Below are 18,582 nucleotides of genomic sequence, written 5' to 3'. Positions count from 1 at the left end.
AAGATTTATGTAGCAGTGAAAACCTTGCTATGACTAACGTGAAATGCTTATTAAGCTATAACGTATACCTTCATGGTCTGTAACGTATATCAAGGAAGAGGATCTTCTACCCTTTTTAAGGTGGAGATTAATCTAAGTAGGGGAGAACAAGGTTGGTTGTCTCACGGATGGGTTGTCACAGTGCTAATTAGTCCCAATCTAAATGGTGCTGTGTAATATTTTTAAGGTTAAAATGTGAATTGTTTGAAAAACTGTATCCACCTGGTCAGTTCATGTCAGCATGACAAAACATTGATGTGACTGGGATTGATCTGATTTTTATAGGTGAAAGTAAAAAATATATATTTTGGTATTTTCTTTGTAAATGTTTGAATTATGGGAGTATCCATAAACAATTATGTTTGTTGAAAATAGGAAAGGGAGAGTTATATTTCAAACCTATTTCTGAGTTCATAGGTCAAGCCATGTAGTAGCTACTGAAGCATATGAATTAGCTTTGGGTGGTGGTAGAGGATGGTTGTCACATGGAATATGGGGTTGGTTGGACGACTCACCCTGAATTTAAATCCTCTGCTCTATCAATCGCCACAGACATTAAGTCTGAGTCTGCCGGACTACAAGTCACTTGTGTATGTGACTTCATTGTACAGAGCAAATTCATCAGTTATTGGATCATCTATAACAAATCTAACCAGAGTATCTAAGTTGATTACGTCATCATGTATGCCGGCTCTGGCCCAACCCATCGGTTTCTGAGACAAATCAGAACGGTCAGAATGTGTTCGCATTCTAGAAGAAACATGGCCAGAGCCATGTGGATGGGTAGCCAGGCAAACAATCTAACCCATTGTAACATACTGTATTGTTGTGGACATTGCAACTGTCAGTATACAATAAATCCCAAGCTCTTTTGTGCTTGTGCCACAAATCAAATCAAATCAAATTGTATTGGTCACATACACATGTTTAGCAGATGTCATTGTGGGTGTAGCGAAATGCTTGTGTTCCTCCTAGCTCCAACAGTGCAGCAGTGTCTAACAATTCACAACAATACACACAAATCTAAAAGTAAAATAAGGGAATAAAGAAATATATAAATATTAGGACAAGCAATGTCGGAGTGGCATTGACTAAAATACAGTAGACTAGAATACAATATATACATATGAGATGAGTAAAGCTGTATGTAAACATTATTATAAAGAGCTCCCTTCGTTGCCTCTCTCTCACACACATATGTTTTCTGTCACACACCCACATACACGGACCCAGGGAGAGAAGTGGCTGCCTTGGCAACAGCTAAAGGGGATACTAATAAATACAAATACATGAGTGTGCAAACATACACACAAATGTACTCAAAATGTAATATGTTATTCTCAAGGCATAAAATGCTGAATTCTGTCAGGAATATCGTTTGATCAAAGAAAGGCTATGTCTAAGACTGTGGTCTATGTAGCTTCATTACCTGTTACAAAGGGAGTACGCTTACTAGCAAACATTGTGACAACCAAGCCCATACCGTGTGACATCTAACCCATCGATGGGGCTGGTTGTCATTATTGGACAAAGTGTGTTTGATGGCTTATAACTTCATGTTGGAATAAGATGTGTGGATAAAAGTTTATCCATTTCAACCCAAGACCTTGGTCTTTCTCCTGATGTTGAAAAGTTTTGTAAGGTATACTGGTGCTGAGAAATACACACCAGTGTAAAAAGTGTGACAACCAACCCCGGTCTCCCCTATATCTCCACCTCAACTCCACCAATGCGGTAGGACGGGTGTTTGGAGCAGAAGCAGGAAACTCTTCCCACAGGTGACACCCGTCTCTGGCCATATGGCACAAAGGCTGGGTACCTTGGCACCGTCCTCACCTTGGTCACACTAACACACTGGAGAGATGTTGGTGACAGGCACACTTCACCCCATGCATGTCTAAACACCTGTGCTAGCCTTCTGTTCTCTGCTCAGCGTTGCCTCGTAACAACACTCGTCGCCTTGTTGCGTGTCTGAGAAATGTTCCTGGTCTTTTCAGGGGCAGAATGTAGGATTTTCTGTTCAAAAGGGCCAGGGTGACACAGAGTAGGATATTGTCTAGGTTTGAAGACGTTACGAACCAATGTGCCACCAACATATTGTGAATCTTCTGTTTGCACAGGAACTACATCCCGCATCACGGACGTGGGTCCACATCTGAACAAATAAACCAATATTGTGTGCAAGACACAGTACACAAACCGTTTCCCTTCTTGCCATGCATAAATGGCTAAACATGTCAATAAGGGAAGAGAAAGACATACAAGCCAGGTTGTTGTCATCAAAGGTCATGTGGTGTTTGTGTGTGTGTGTGTGTGTGTGTGTGTGTGTGTGTGTGTGTGTGTGTGTGTGTGTGTGTGTGTGTGTGTGTGTGTGTGTGTGTGTGTGTGTGTGTGTGTGTGTGTGTGTGTGTGTGTGTGTGTGTGTGTGTGTGTGTGTGTGTGTGTGTGTGTGTGTGTGTGTGTGTGTGTGTGTGTGTGTGCTTCTACGTTTGCATGTGTGAGCATGTGTCCCAGAAAGCAGCGTCCAGCAGTGCAGTGAAAGAGCAGGGGGTTGATGAGCTTAAATCATGCCTCTATTCAATCACTCAACGACTGTAGTACATTGACCACCAGCCCTCTGCTAAAGTTGGCGTGCTGAACTGATAGCTCATGTGAACAAATATAAGCTTGGCAGTTCTCTGATGTCTGGCGATAGATCACTATTTAGCATTGACCTCTCCCTCTCCACTATTGCACAGTATTCATCATCTAACACATTATTTGTTTGCAAACATGTATGACACTTATTGTAAAGAAGTATATAATAATCAGAGATTCAGAGATGGTTGGAAAAAACTAATAAATTCTTCTTATTAGGTCTTATAAAAGTCAAATTGAGCATTTATTTGATACTTCTTGTCAATGTTGGGGAAAGGTGTGATGCAGACGACAGGTCAACTGAAGGGCGATGTGGCACACAGCACGGCTCATAAACTAATGGAGCATCTTGTAAAAAGATACTTCCCTGTATTACCTGCTCAACGATTAAATATAGTCCAGATGGTTTGGGAGTGTAAGGACACGTTGTCTATTGCATCAGGTATTTCACAATATCTTTGGAAATAAGAGGATCAGTGACCAGGCACTGCAAAAAAAGGGTCTGATTGAGGAAAGTAGCATGTCAGTTGAAAAAGACAGTTTGAAGAGACTGTTCAAATTACAGCCCAAACTCCTGCTTTCCAAAATTGTACCATGTTTATGTGTCATTCTACATGCAATTTCCACGTTCAAATAACTTTAAATGTCAATAGTAATACATAACGTATCACAACCAAGCCAAAGTAGTCTCAAACATGTATTGTATATTAGCTGGAGGGAGAAACTTGAGTCGAGAAGCTCAGGCACTTTCTCTGTCACTCAGTGGAAGAGACATCCGTCAACCACTCAGAGCAACCACGCAGCTCTCTGGGGCTTCAGCACATCAATCACACACACACACGCGCACGCGCGCACACACACACACACACACACACACACACACACACACACACACACACACACCACATACACACACACACCTACTGAGGCTGCACCTGTCAGAATGTATGTGCGACCTCGTAAAAATGTGTGTATTTGTTTATGTGTGTACTTGAGAGAAAGATATACTGTAGCTTCTGTATGTTTAACTATCTTTACTTGTTTATAACCCATTTCTCTGCTCTGTTAAATCCACACCTGTGTTTACATCCTTCATATTCTCGTGTTCTGTTAGGAGACATGACTGGACGGTCTGCAGAGCTACCTTTGAAAGAATGCAGTGTGTAGACATTAGTAGACTAGCACATCCTATACATACATTATCTTACTTATCCCCAGTGATCCTAAATGCTTTTCATAGAGAAAAGTCAAATCCATCACTGCCACTCAGTGGTTGCATCCCAATACTCTAAAATGGCACCCAGCTTGACTCTCCTAGTGTCTCAAACTGAAAATAATTGATGTGAGAATGTCATAGAGGGACCCATGAGTATGCTTTCACCGGTCTATTCTTTCTAGATAGATGTAGACGCAGGTTAGCGTTTTTCAGCATGAATCTTGTTCTGGAGGCAGCTCTGCGGAGTGGTCACTAGCTGAATTTAAACCTAACCTAACCTTAACCACACTGCCAAAACCTTACCTTAAATTACATTTTACAATTATAGGCAGTTTTTATTTGCAGCTTGCCTATCAAAGGGGAAATCTCTCAGTTCTGTCTCCAGGACAAGAGTCGTGACAATAACATCAACCTGCAAACAAGATAAGGAAAGAGCCACTTTAGGGTATGTTGGGAGGATATTACTATCACCAATGTTCTCTATTCCTGGTTTTACGTTTCCAGAGTCATTCAAGGTAGGCCTGCAAGGAATGAGGGCACAACAGCACAAACTATGCCTTGTCGTCTAAAGGGTTTGGCCAGACAGGTATAATTTTCCTCAATTACAGGTATTATCAGGAAAATGGTAGCCATTTCTATCACAGCAGTGTCATAGTCAATACCATAGTGCAGTGTGAATGACCTCTGGTGAGCTACAGTACACAGAGGAAGATGACCGTATCGTACCAAGTCAGAAGCTCTGTTATGCGGTCTTTTGCTATTCATTTGCCCAAACCGGGTGACTAGTGTCAATAAAATTAGCATACAAAAAATGTATATATATACATTTTTTCACAGCCATTGTTTATGCATATTTTATGTATAATTTTTAGCACATGCTATCAGTGAATTAATCTTTTCTATCTCTGCCTGGATTCTGAGTATTATCCAAAATCACCAGATATATGTTAGCATACTGTGCACGCTTCTGTGTGTGTGTGTGTGTGTGTGTGTGTGTGTGTGTGTGTGTGTGTGTGTGTGTGTGTGTGTGTGTGTGTGTGTGTGTGTGTGTGTGTGTGTGTGTGTGTGTGTGTGTGTGTGTGTGTGTGTGCATGGGTGTGTGTCTACATTCGTTAGGGAACAGAGCCGTAGTATGGAACAGCAGCTCCCCCAGCTGTAACACTGAGAGTGAGGCAGGAGAGAAAGGAAGTGAGTGAGAGAGAAAAACAGAGAAAGGTGTGAAGAAAGCAAGTGAAAAACAGAGAGAAAAAGGGAGGGGACATAGTGTAAAGAAGAGGCAGAAGAAGCCTGAGAGAGAGAGAGAGAGGGAGAGAGAGAGAGTTGTGAGGAGAGATAAAGAGTGAAAACAGTGGAGTGATGCAGAGCGAGAGAGAGCAAGAGAGAGAGTTTCGACCCTGCATGCGGGAGAATCACCATGGCAACCGGTGAGCCATGAAGGCTGCTCTCCTCTTTTAAAACTGAAATGGTAGAAATAAAAGTAAGCATGTGACTCAACACATATCTCCCAATCTCACATGTAATATCTCCCAGTTTCAGGCATGCCAAACTGAGATTGCCTACCTGAAAAAGGCATTTTCCAGCTGAATACGTTCCGGCTGTTCTAGTAAGCACATTTTTTTAACACACTAGTGATCATGCCAGACACTAGCCTGACCGACTCTTCCGCTGCTCTGTCATTCGCTACATACTTTAGTCTGAGACTGCCGTCATTGAAGTCGTTTGTAGTGACGAGGGGCATGAGGGGCGTTGTACAGAACAAAGTCAACAGCAATTGGATCGTCTCTAACCAGAGTATCAAAGCCAATGTTGAATTTTCCAACCGACGCTTTACCAACGTTGTGTTTTGGCTCTGGACCAATCAGATGGCCCCAAATATTTGCATTCAGTGGAAGGTCGGTGAGGTACTCAGATCCAGACTCATTGCAGAGAACAAACTAACATCCATGGGTGTGGCGTAGTGTGTGGCCGGAGCAAGGAGTCTGGGTAGCCAGGCAAGCCAGACACATCATCTGCAGGCTGACAAATTATGTGTAAATATCATACCTACCTTTGGTTGATGTCAACATGTATGAAGGTTTAAATTTGCTGACTGTACTGTGTGCTCACGAATATGCAACATCCTCCTGATATAGTGATGTTAACTAAATTACCTATTTAGTTGTATCTGTGCTAGCCAGACATTTACACAATAACTAAGTGACCTATTTAGTTGTATCTGTGCTAGCCAGACATTTACACAATAACTAAATGACCTATTAAATTGTATCTGTGCCAACAAGACATCTACAGATGAACACAAAATGGCATCAAACACACCTTTTGTAACATACTCTGTTTTAAGCAACAAATGCAGAAGATCATAAGTTTTCCCCAACTCCCTCATGAAATGACAATGAAGTGATGCACACTTCTGAAGAGGAAGCGCAGGAGAAATCCCCCTTAGTCTGGATAGATGAGCCAGGGCATTAGAGGTAAATCTCAATCTGGCAACCGTCAATCTGCCAACCGTCAATCTGGCAACTGTCAATCTGGCAACTGGGGGCATATCTGAGCCTGTTCAGCTGAGCTTTCATGCAACCCTCACAGTTTGTATGGAGAGAGAACTGCCATCTATGGGTACGTTTGACATCAGGGTGCATATCTCGTGATGTTTCCCAGCAATGAGAGCTGACTTTCTTTCCTAGTATATTTTCCTCATCTCTTTGCTTTGTCTCCTTATCCAATTGGCAAGGATCCCCAGAACCTATTTCTCTATAACATATGGTACATACTCATAATGGCTGTCAGGCAGGCATCCCTGTTGCTGATTTCTATATACACCTACTTTAATAGACTGTGCAATGACTGGATAATTGATCACATCCTGAACTAGACGGCACTATCCCACACCATTATGCAGCTGAGAATATGTGTTTGAAAATGTATTCATGCTGACATATAGGCATTTTACTTGTATCTCTATTAAGCTGATGTATTGGCATGCACAGAGACAGAGAGAGGGCGAGTAAGAGAGAGAGGGGGGGTGAGAGATAGATAGATAGATAGAGAGATAGATAAAGATGGAGATAGATAAAGAGAAAGAGAGAGAGGGGGGCTAGAGATAGAGAGTGGGGCGAGAGAGAGAGACCGACAGACAGACAGACAGACAGACAGACAGACAGACAGAAAGTCATAAAATAGACTTGAGTAAACATCAAAAAGGTATATTTCAATTGACTATCAGAGCCTATAGTGCACTTGTGTGGTATGTCTCTGTTTCTCTCTCTCTGTCTCTGTCTCTCTATCTGTCAGTCAGTCTGCCTCTCTATTTCTCTCTGTCTCACTCGCTCTCTCTGTCTCTCAATTCAATTCAAGGGGCTTTATCTCTCTCTGTCTGTCTGTCTGTCTGTCTGTCAGTCTCTGTCTGTCTGTCTGTCTGTCTGTCTGTCTGTCTGTCTGTCTGTCTGTCTGTCTGTCTGTCTGTCTGTCTGTCTCTCTGTGTCTGATTTTTACTTATTTGAATTTACAGGTTTTACGCACCAACCTAACTTTTGGGAGAGAGCAATGGTGCTCTTCGCTATTAAACCACAGAGAATGAAATGTTTTCTGTTCAAGTCCCCTGTCACTTTGCCTGGTCCTACCTATACACTGTGGTTGTTTGGTCTGTTTGCTTGTTCCTTCCTGATTCTCTACACTGTCCAGGTGATCCTGAAGGGCCTTCTCATTCCTCAGCCCGCGCTGCTCTTCTTTAGACTCTTTGGCCATGTCTTCATCTCTCCTATCCTTCTGACCAGGCCCCCATCTCCCCTCTTCCACCATCCTCTCATATTTTTCCATAATGAGCTCTGCATCTGTCTTTGGCTCTGTCACTTTGTCATTACCATGTTTCTTTTGGACAATCTCACTTTTATTACTCACTTTGGCCTGCTGAACCGGGGGGACCTTGGCCATGCCTGAGAGAGAGAGAGAGAGAGAGAGAGAGAGAGAGAGAGAGAGAGAGAGAGAGAGAGAGAGAGAGAGAGACAGAGAGAGAGAGAGAGAGAGAGAGAGAGAGACAGAGAGAGAGAGAGAGAGAGAGAGAGAGAGGATGGGAGGTAGGGACTATAAGTGTCTTTTAGGAGGTGAAGCCACATCTTGAATTTCCACACTGTCTGACCTGTAATGAAGGCTAGAATAAAGGATGAGTCTGGTATGGTTCTCTCACTGTGAGATGAAAGGATGAGTCTGGTGTGGTTCTCTCACTATGAGATGAAAGGATGAGTCTGGTGTGGTTCTCTCACTATGAGATGAAAGGATGAGTCTGGTGTGGTTCTCTCACTATGAGATGAAAGGATGAGTCTGGTGTGGTTCTCTCACTATGAGATGAAAGGATGAGTCTGGTGTGGTTCTCTCACTATGAGATGAAAGGATGAGTCTGATGTGGTTCTCTCACTATGAGATGAAAGGATGAGTCTGATGTGGTTCTCTCACTATGAGATGAAAGGATGAGTCTGGTGTGGTTCTCTCACTATGAGATGAAAGGATGAGTCTGGTGTGGTTCTCTCACTATGATATGAAAGGATGAGTCTGGTGTGGTTCTCTCACTATGAGATGAAAGGATGAGTCTGATGTGGTTCTCTCACTATGATATATGTTAGTATATGATGGTTTGATAGAGTGTAGACTACCTGTGTTGCTGCTGCCCTGACACACACGTGCAACTCCCGACTGAAGAAGGTGGACATGGGTCGGAGGGTCGGAGATGCAACCACTCCTCTCTATGTCTTTCTGCCTCTCTCTGCTGCGTGTAGTCCAACCAGACCGAGAATCGATGATGATGTAAATCAAGTGTTATCAAGTGTTAATCAAATGGTATGCTGCTGGGTCAGTACTGTTGATATTTAAGGTGCTCAGGCACAGGTAGACCCCTATCTGTACCACAAGGTTTCATTTACAGTTTTTACGACTACAAACTGGCGAGCTCTATGGCCACAACCATCTGTGACAATCCTAAAGAGAGAAAGAATGCTTTGAGTACAAAACTGTGGGTACATTAGAGACCATTTTCTCTGGCACGCTCAATCCTGTAGCATATCTTTCAAGTCTAATGTGACAAAAAAAATATTGGAGAATCTAAGGCTGGTGAATGTTTTTTTGAAAGACTTTGCAAACCCTAGAGGTTAGGAATCTGGGCTAGTATCCATACTGTTTCTCTCTAGCAAAACACAGAACACAGAATTGGTCTTGACATGACCCTTAAAAACAATGTGCACACACAAACCATTGATGATAAAATGATTTTATTATTTTATAATGCTTGAAGAATTTAAAAATGTATATAGAAAACAAGGGAAAGAATGAAAATGAATTTCAGAAAATATTTTTCAAATTGCAGAGGTCACTTCTTAGCAAGGAAAACGTCAGGAACTGAAAAAAGATCCAACAAAAAGTATCACTGTTAGAATCATGTAATACTGTGTCAAACAAACTTCACTTATCAGTTGTAACATTCTCCTCTCTTACCTATGCATTCTGACTTCATTTTTTTGCGCACAAGGGGTTTCAAGACTTTAGCCAAACGATTTTTCCCAGCTGCAAATATAGAGACATCTGAGAGAGAGAGAGAGAGAGAGAGAGAGAGAGAGAGAGACAGAGACAGAGACAGAGACAGAGACAGAGACAGAGACAGAGTAGGTGAGCTAGGTGAGCATAGCCTTGCTATTGAGAAAGACCGCCGTAGGCAGACCTGGCTCTCAAGAGAAGACAAGCTATGTGATATTGCCCACAAAATGAGGTGGAAACTGAGCTGCACTTCCTAACCTCCTGACAAATGTATGACCATATTAGAGACACATATTTCCATCATATTACACAGACCCACAAAGAATTCGAAAACAAATCAAATTTTGATGAACTCCCATATCTATTTTGGTGAAATACCACAGCGTTCCATCAAAGCAGCAATATATGTGACCTGTTGCCACAAGAAAAGGGCAACCAGTGAAAAACAAACACCATTGTAAATACAACTCATATTTATGTTTATTTATTTTCCCTTTTGTACTTATAACACTGTACATAGCCATAATATGGCATTTTAAATGTCTCTATTCCTTTGAAACTTTTGTGAACGTAATGTTTACTGTTAATTTGTTTATTTCACTTGTGTTTATTATCTATTTCACTTGCTTATGTTTCCCATGCCAATAAATACATTTGAATTGAGTTGAGAGAGAGACAGGGGATAAGGGGGAAGAGACTCTGGGGTTGTTGAAGATTATTAAAAATGGCTGCTCTTATTCATTCTTAATGATGTGCCGATGAATCAAACTGCTCTTGCTATTACCTTTGCAGGGGGAGGGTGTCTTATTCTGCTGGGCTGGAGGGGGCTGTGCAACACCCTGTTGGCCCACAGGGAAGATGGAGTAATCTGAGAGAGACAGAGAGAGAGACAGAGAGAGAGAGAGAGAGAGAGAGAGAGAGAGAGAGAGAGAGAGAGAGAGAGAGAGAGAGAGAGGGAGAGCGAGAGAGAGAGAGAGAGAGAGAGATAGAGATAGAGATAGACATTGTTAAAACAATGTATGTATATAATATGACATTTGTAATGTCTTTATTGTTTTGAAACTTCTGTATGTGTAATGTTTACTGTTAATTTTTATTGGTTATTTCACTTTATATATTAACTTTATATATTATCTACATCACTTGCGTTGGCAATGTTAACACATGTTTCCCATGCCAATAAAGCCCTTGAATTGAATTGAATTGATAGATAGAGGAAAACAGAGTGAACGCGTGTGCGTGAGTGGGCGTGCGTACGCGTTTAAGAGAGAGAAAGAAAGAGATAGAGACAGAGTGAGAGATATATAGAAAGAAAGAAAATGATCCAAAACAAACATCAGCCATGTTTCCTAAAATAGACTTGAGTAAACATCAAACAGTTCTATTCCAATTGAGTACCAGAGCCTATAGTGTGCTTGTGTGCTCTCTGTCTGTCTGTCTGTCTGTCTGTCTGTCTGTCTGTCTGTCTGTCTGTCTGTCTGTCTGTCTGTCTGTCTGTCTGTCTGTCTGTCTGTCTGTCTGTCTGTCTGTCTGTCTCTATATCTCTCATCCTTTTTACTGACGCCTCACTGTGCCATCAAATACTTGGTGAAAAGTCTGTCCCTCTCTATCCCCCTTCATGTTTTACCTTTGCATTTTACTGGCTGTTGATCATACCGGTCCTTGCTCTTTAGCCCTGATGCAGTGAAAATAGAGTAATCTAAGGACAGAAAGGAATATACATGAATGGAGATTTGATAGGACAACAACACACAGCAATAAAAGTATAGTTAAGGCCTATAAGCTGTTTCAATGCACTAGAGGAGTACTGTGTTAATAAACTGCAGTCACACATAACTCAGTACCTTAGTGAGATACACTGCTGTTACTTAAATGTAATAGTTTTATTAGCCTCCCCATGAGGATTAAGATGGCGTCGTTTGAGTACAATGTGATGCTAAACCACCCTGAAGGAGGCTGCAAAGCCGAAACATCTGTGTACGCCACCCATGATGCAGTTCAAAGACAGTACTGTGCAGCCGTCTTCATCGACCTTGCCAAGGCTTTCGACTCTGTCAATCACCATATTCTTATCGGTAGACTCAGTAGCCTCGGTTTTTCTGATGACTGCCTTGCCTGGTTCACCAACTACTTTGCAGACAGAGTTAAGTGTGTCAAATTGGAGGGCATGCTGTCCAGTCCTCTGGCAGTCTCTATGGTGGTGCCACAGGGTTCAATTCTCGGGCCGACTCTTTTCTCTGTATATATCAATGATGTTGCTCTTGCTGCGGGCGATTCCCTGATCCACCTCTACGCAGACAACACCATTCTATATACTTCCGGCCCGTCCTTGGACACTGTGCTATCTAACCACCAAACGAGCTTCGGCGGCAGGGTAGCCTAGTGGTTAGAGCGTTGGACTAGTAACCGAAAGGTTGCAAGTTCAAATCCCTGAGCTGACAAGGTAAAAATCTGTCTTTCTGCCCCTGAACAGGCAGTTAACCCATAAGAATGTGTTCTTAACTGACTTGCCTAGTAAAAAATGAAAAAATACAACACTCCTTCCGTGGCCTCCAACTGCTCTTAAACGCTAGTAAAACCAAATGCATGCTTTTCAACCGTTCGCTGCCTGCACCCGCATGCCTGACTAGCATCACCACCCTGGATGGTTCCGACCTTGAATATGTGGACATCTATAAGTACCTAGGTGTCTGGCTAGACTGTAAACTCTCCTTCCAGACTCATATCAAACATCTCCAATCAAAAATAAAATCTAGTCGGCTTTCTATTCCGCACTTCACTCACGCCGCCAAACTTACCCTAGTAAAACTGACTATCCTACCGATCCTCGACTTCGGCGATGTCATCTACAAAATTGCTTCCAACACTCTACTCAGCAAACTGGATGCAGTTTATCACAGCGCCATCCGTTTTGTCACTAAAGCACCACTGCGACCTGTATGCTCTAGTCGGCTGGCCCTCGCTACATATTCGTCGCCAGACCCACTGGCTCCAGGTCATCTACAAGTCCATGCTGGGTAAAGCTCCGCCTTATCTTGGCCAGGTCACAGTTGCAAATGAGAACTTGTTCTCAACTAGCCTACCTGGTTAAATAAAGGTGAAACAAAAAAAACAAAAATAAATAAATAAAAAACTTTGCCTGGTCCTACCTATACACTGTGGTTGTCTGGTGTGTTTGCTTGTCCCTTTCTGATTCTCTACACTGTCCAGGTGATCCTGAAGGGCCTTCTCATTCCTCAGCCTGCGCTGCTCTTCTTTAGACTCTTTGTCCATGTCTTTATCTCTCCTATCCTTCTGACCAGGCCCCCGTCTCCCCTCTTCCACCATCCTCTCATATTTTTCCATAATGAGCTCTGCATCTGTCTTTGGCTCTGTCACTTTGTCATTCCCATCTTTCTTTTGGACAATCTCACTTTTATTACTCACTTTGGCCTGCTGAAGCGGGGGGACCTTGGCCATGCCTGAGAGAGAGAGAGACAGAGAGACAGAGAGACAGAGAGACAGAGAGACAGAGAGACAGACAGACAGACAGACAGACAGACAGACAGACAGACAGACAGACAGAGAGACAGAGAGACAGAGAGACAGAGAGACAGAGAGACAGAGAGACAGACAGACAGACAGACAGACAGACAGACAGACAGACAGACAGAGAGACAGAGAGACAGACAGACAGAGATAGATAGAGGAAAACAGTGAACACGTGTGTGTGCGTGCGTACGCGTTTAAGAGAGAGAAAGAAAGAGATAGAGACAGAGTGAGAGATATATAGAAAGAAAGAAAATGATCCAAAACAAACATCAGCCATGTTTCCTAAAATAGACTTGAGTAAACATCAAACAGTTCTATTCCAATTGAGTACCAGAGCCTATAGTCAGTCAGTCAGTCTGTCTGTCTGTCTGTCTGTTTTACCTTTGCATTTTACTGGCTGTTGATCATACGGGTCCTTGCTCTTTAGCCCTGATGCAGTGAAAATAGAGTAATCTAAGGACAGAAAGGAATATACATGAATGGAGATTTGATAGGACAACAACACACATAATAAAAGTATAGTTAAGGCCTATAAGCTGTTTCAATGCACTAGAGGAGTACTGTGTTAATAAACTGCAGTCACACATAACTCACTACCTTAGTGAGATACAATGATGTTACTTAAATGTAATAGTTTTATTAGCCTCCCCATGAGGATTAAGATGGCGTCGTCTGAGTACAATGTGATGCTAAACCACCCTGAAGGAGGCTGCAAAGCCGAAACATCTGTGTACGCCATCCCTGATGCAGTTCAAATGTATTTATTTTTACTTATTTTAATTTACGGGTTTTACGCACCAACATAACTTTTGGGAGAGAGCAATGGTGCTCTTCGCTATTAAACCACAGAGAATGAAATGTTTTCTGTTTGAGTCCCCTGTCACTTTGCCTGGTCCTACCTATACACTGTGGTTGTCTGGTCTGTTTGCTTGTCCCTTCCTGATTCTCTACACTGTCCAGGTGATCCTGAAGGGCCTTCTCATTCCTCAGCCTGCGATGCTCTTCTTTAGACTCTTTGGCCATGTCTTTATCTCTCCTATCCTTCTGACCAGGCCCCCGTCTCCCCTCTTCCACCATCCTCTCATATTTTTCCATAATGAGCTCTGCATCTGTCTTTCTTGTCACTTTGTCATTCCCATCTTTCTTTTGGACAATCTCACTTTTATTACTCACTTTGGCCTGCTGAACCGGGGGGACCTTGGCCATGCCTGAGAAAGAGAGACAGAGAGACAGAGAGACAAAGAGAAAGAGAGAAAGAGAGACAGAGAGACAGAGAGACAGAGAGACAGAGAGACAGACAGACAGACAGACAGACAGACAGACAGACAGACAGACAGACAGACAGAGGGGATTGGAAATAAACATAATCTCTGTTATTTAGAGCCTAGTGTGTCTCAGTTGGTATTTCATGGTGCTTGCAACACCAGGGTTGTGTTTTCGATTTCCACGGGGGGACAGTATAGTCGCTCTGAATAAGATCATCTGATCTATGACTAAAATGTAAATGTTAAATGTAAAAAGACAGCTCTACTGGTTATAGCATGGTCCTCCAACCCTCCTGACCTTTACACTTAGCTGGCTGTTCCTGACGAGACCTCTGAAGGACCTCTATCTCTGTCTTCTCTTGGTTCATTCCCCCACTTGTCAGGTAATTTTCACCTTTGACCTTTACTGGCTGATATGTCTGAGGGTTCTGAGTCTTTCCCTCTGCTACAGCCCTCTGCTCTTGGTTTATCTTTCCAATCTTTTCTCTTGAGACCTCTCCATCAATCCTATCTGTATTCGGTAATGGTGTAACTGTGTAATCTTTGTTTTGTCTTTTCTTCTCATTGTCCTCTTTCCACTTTTGCCATACTTCTTCAGTTATGAATTCATCATCACTATCATAGTCACTCTCTGACCAGTCTGTGTCGATGTCCAGGTCCTGTTCACCTTTGACCTTTGTTGCCTGGTCTGTCTGAGTCTTTCCTCCAGCTGCGGCAAACACAGACAAGAGAAAAGAGGAACAGATATAGACAGATATAACAGATATATAACAGATACAACAAAGAGACACAGCTTTCAAGCTAGCTAAGCACTCATCATTGCATCATTATGGTAATTCTAGACTTTTTCACCTTTGCACACTGCTGGCTGGTCCTCCTGAGGTTTCAGAGTCTTTGACTCAGTTGCAGTAACCATGGAGACAGCTGACAAGATAAAGTCAAATTACTGGTGTTAATATCTAAAGGAGTGTGTTTGATAATAATACCTTAAACACTAAAAGATGTACAGTGTTGACGATGATTTCATACTGAACATGCTTTCAAATGAACTAAACTCAATGTAGTTTACTAGACAAGTTGTAGGACAGTTTGAATATCAATGGTCCAACATATCAATATATTCATGTAGTAGGCTGCAATCCAAATATGAATGTGTGACTACCATAGACTTAATGGTTTCAGTGTACAAAATAACTGTAAACTAAGATGACAAGAAAATCAAAATATATATTATCCACTGGACACAGACGTCAGTTTAACGTCTAGTTTTAATTTACGTTTGATTCAGTTGACAACTAATGTGAAATAAACAAAATGTAAACCATATAATTGGATTTAGATGAAAAGTTGTGTGGAAAAAAACATCCTGAAATTCCTTTACATTGATGATGTTTTGCAAATCCAAGTAGTTTTCCATATTGATTCAATGTTAGAAAATAGATACTTTTTTTGTGGAAAGAAGGGTGATTCAACCAGTTTGTGCCCAGTGGGTAGTGGGTCTTATGTGACACAACAATTCATAATGCTCTCTCTCTCTCTCTCTCTCTCTCTCTCTCTCTCTGTCTCTCTCTCTCTCTGTCTCTCTCTCTCTCTCTCTCTCTCTCTCTCTCTCTCTCTCTCTCTCTCTCTCTCTCTCTCTCTCTCTCTCTCACCTTTGCATTTTGCTGGCTGGTCCTTTTTCTTCTCTTGGTTTATGATGTCTCTCTCAGCTGTATTTGCATCATGTTGGACTTGAGTACACGCTTTCTTTTCCTCAATGTCCACGCTCCACTTTGTCCATTCGTCTTTACCTATGAACTCATTGTCACTATCCATTGTTCCCTCACTGTCATAGTCACTCTCTGACCAGTCAATGTCCAGGTCCTGTTCACCTTTGACCTTTGCTGCCTGGTCTGTCTGAGTGTTCTGAGTCTGTCCTCCAGCTGCAGCAAACACAGACAAGAGAAGAGAGAGAAAGTACATTACTGGACAGACATAACACCTTGAACATGCTTTCAAACTAGCTCAGCACACATAATTGTAATTCCACTGACTGCCTTCTTACCTCCGCACGTTGCTGGTTGGTCTGCTTCCTCATCAATCTCAAAATCAGCTGTAATTTCCTCAATCTCACTGTCACTCTCTGACCAGTCATTATCCAGGTCCTTTTCACCTTTGACCTTTGCTGAGTCCTGAGTCTTTCCTCCGGCTGCAGCAAACACAGACAAATCTGACAAGAAAAGAGAGAGAATAGACATTAATACACACAGAAAAACAGAAATAAGAGAAGCGCCTTGAACATGCTAATAAGCTATCTCAGCATTCAACATTGTATCAATATGTTATAATCCAGGTCCCAGTTTCCCAAAAGCATCATAAGGATATGTTAATCATTAGAACCTTCATAGGAGCATTGTTAAATGTCAGAGCTGTTTCCCAAAACCATAATTAGTAAAGTTGCAGTTGAAAATGCTGCCTCAGACCACTCGTAGTTCAGCTAAGTGCTTTGTTAAATGCTTTTTTTGCCCTTCCGCATCACCTTCTATGCAGAAGATCTCCCCTAAATATAGAAACAAGACGTTTATCTGTCTCTCTGTGACTGATGGTAACTTCGGCATGAAGTTGACTACAAATAAACACTTGTCAATTTCTTGGCAATTCAACAAGCGAAGTTCAGTAGGCTACACAGGCCTGTATTTCAATCATATTAAAATATATTTAATCTTCAGTCAATTGACTTCTATTTGTAGACTTTACAGTCTGTAATTTTTGCCTCAATATATATTTCATGATGTTTAACTACATGTGCCAAATGAATCTGTGATTTAGTGCATTATTATAGGGTAAGCATCAGAATAAGCTGCCTCAATATTTTGCAGCCATGAGGTGGTAATAGCTCTCTAGGAGCTGATCCGTCATCAGTATTGTGGAATAATTCTAATGTTAAAGTAAGATTTGAATGGAGAAATCTGATCAAAGAGCAGCCCTGCCTTTCTTTCAATCAATATCGACACCTTCTCCAACAATGCACTTAGTGAACGTTCTCTCTGCGTGGTGTTTTGTTGAAACGCATGTGACATCTTCGGCCGTTATAAGAAAGCTGCATCACTTAAACACTAGTAAGCTTCAGTTCCATCGCTATCGGGAAACCGGGCTTTGGTCTTTACCTTTACACTTTGCTGGCTGCTCCTGCTGAGGGTTCAGAGTCTTTGACTCAGCTGCAGCAACCAAGGAGACATCTAACAAGAAATAGGAAAATGAAGGATATTAATACCAACAGTGGGGGAGGGGGGTGCAGTTGTATAACACTTTCAATGTACAAAAGAACTGTAAACTAAGATGACCTTTGCACTGGGTCTGTTTGACCTCAGCACCAGCCAAGAAGATGGAGGAATCTGGAGGAGAGGGAGGTGGTATACAGACAGTGTAAGTGAAAGTGTTGAAACTACCCTCACATATCACACTTTATTCTCTGTCTATCCCCTTTTTACCTTTGAGCTTTGCTGGTTGATTCTTGTCAGGGTCCTGAATCTTAACCTCCTCAGCAATAGAGATGGAGTAATCTGACATTTGAATAAAATGGTGTGTGAAAATGTGGGTGAAAAGGTAAGTGTTAATGATTTCATGGGAGTTTCCTACAATTACAAAATATTAGTGATGATTTTCACATGCTGTCAAACAAGATCAGCACTCCTCATTGTAATTCCACTGACTGCCTTCTTACCTCCGCACTTTGCTGGTTGGTCTGTTTCCTCATCAATCTCAAAATCAGCTGTAATTTCCTCAATCTCACTGTCACTCTCTGACCAGTCATTATCCAGGTCCATTTCACCTTTGACCTTTGCTGAGTCCTGAGTCTTTCCTACAGCTGCAGCAAACACATACAAATCTGACAAGAAAAGAGAGAGAATGGACATTAATACACACAGAAAAACAGAAATAAGAGAAGCGCCTTGAACATGCTAATAAACTATCTCAGCATTCAACATTGTATCAATATGTTATAATCCAGGTCGCAGTTTCCCAAAAGCATCATAAGGATATGTTAATCATTAGAACCTACATAGGAGCATTGTTAAATGTCAGAGCTGTTTCCCAAAACCATAATTAGTCAAGTTGCAGTTGAAAATGCTGCCTCAGACCACTCGTAGTTCAGCTAAGTGCTTTGTTAAATGCTTTTTTTGCCCTTCGGCATTACCTTCTACGCAGAAGATCTCCCCTAAACATAGAAACAAGACGTTTATCTGTCTCTCTGTGACTGACGATAACTTCGGCATGAAGTTGACTACAAATAAACACTTGTCAATGTCTTGGCAATTCAACAAGCGAAGTTCAGTAGGCTACACAGGCCTGTATTTCAATCATATTAAAATCTATTTCATCTTCGGTCAATTG

At 41.9% G+C, this 18,582-nt stretch overlaps 1 protein-coding gene and 1 long non-coding RNA gene across 2 annotated transcripts; both read right to left on the bottom strand.

Annotated features, from left to right (window-relative positions):
• Window positions 1-9,137: 9,137 nt before the first annotated feature.
• LOC110520942 lies at window positions 9,138-9,456 on the bottom strand. Its single transcript, XR_002473056.2, has 2 exons — window positions 9,374-9,456; window positions 9,138-9,277 (listed from the first exon to the last, which is right to left on the bottom strand). It is a non-coding gene; the product is annotated as an uncharacterized LOC110520942 (long non-coding RNA).
• Window positions 9,457-15,492: 6,036 nt separating this feature from the next.
• On the bottom strand, window positions 15,493-18,260 carry LOC110522737. Its single transcript, XM_036968578.1, has 7 exons — window positions 18,251-18,260; window positions 17,912-18,076; window positions 17,532-17,582; window positions 17,355-17,426; window positions 16,253-16,417; window positions 15,861-16,130; window positions 15,493-15,503 (listed from the first exon to the last, which is right to left on the bottom strand). Exons 1-7 carry the CDS (start codon window positions 18,258-18,260, stop codon window positions 15,493-15,495), a joined length of 744 nt encoding a protein of 247 aa, XP_036824473.1.
• Window positions 18,261-18,582: the final 322 nt, after the last annotated feature.

The sequence above is a fragment of the Oncorhynchus mykiss genome, chromosome 30 (assembly GCF_013265735.2).
Source record: "Oncorhynchus mykiss isolate Arlee chromosome 30, USDA_OmykA_1.1, whole genome shotgun sequence".
Lineage (NCBI taxonomy): Eukaryota > Metazoa > Chordata > Actinopteri > Salmoniformes > Salmonidae > Oncorhynchus > Oncorhynchus mykiss.
The sequence above is the reverse complement of the archived record's forward strand: the minus strand, read 5'-3'. Positions and strand labels throughout refer to the sequence as shown.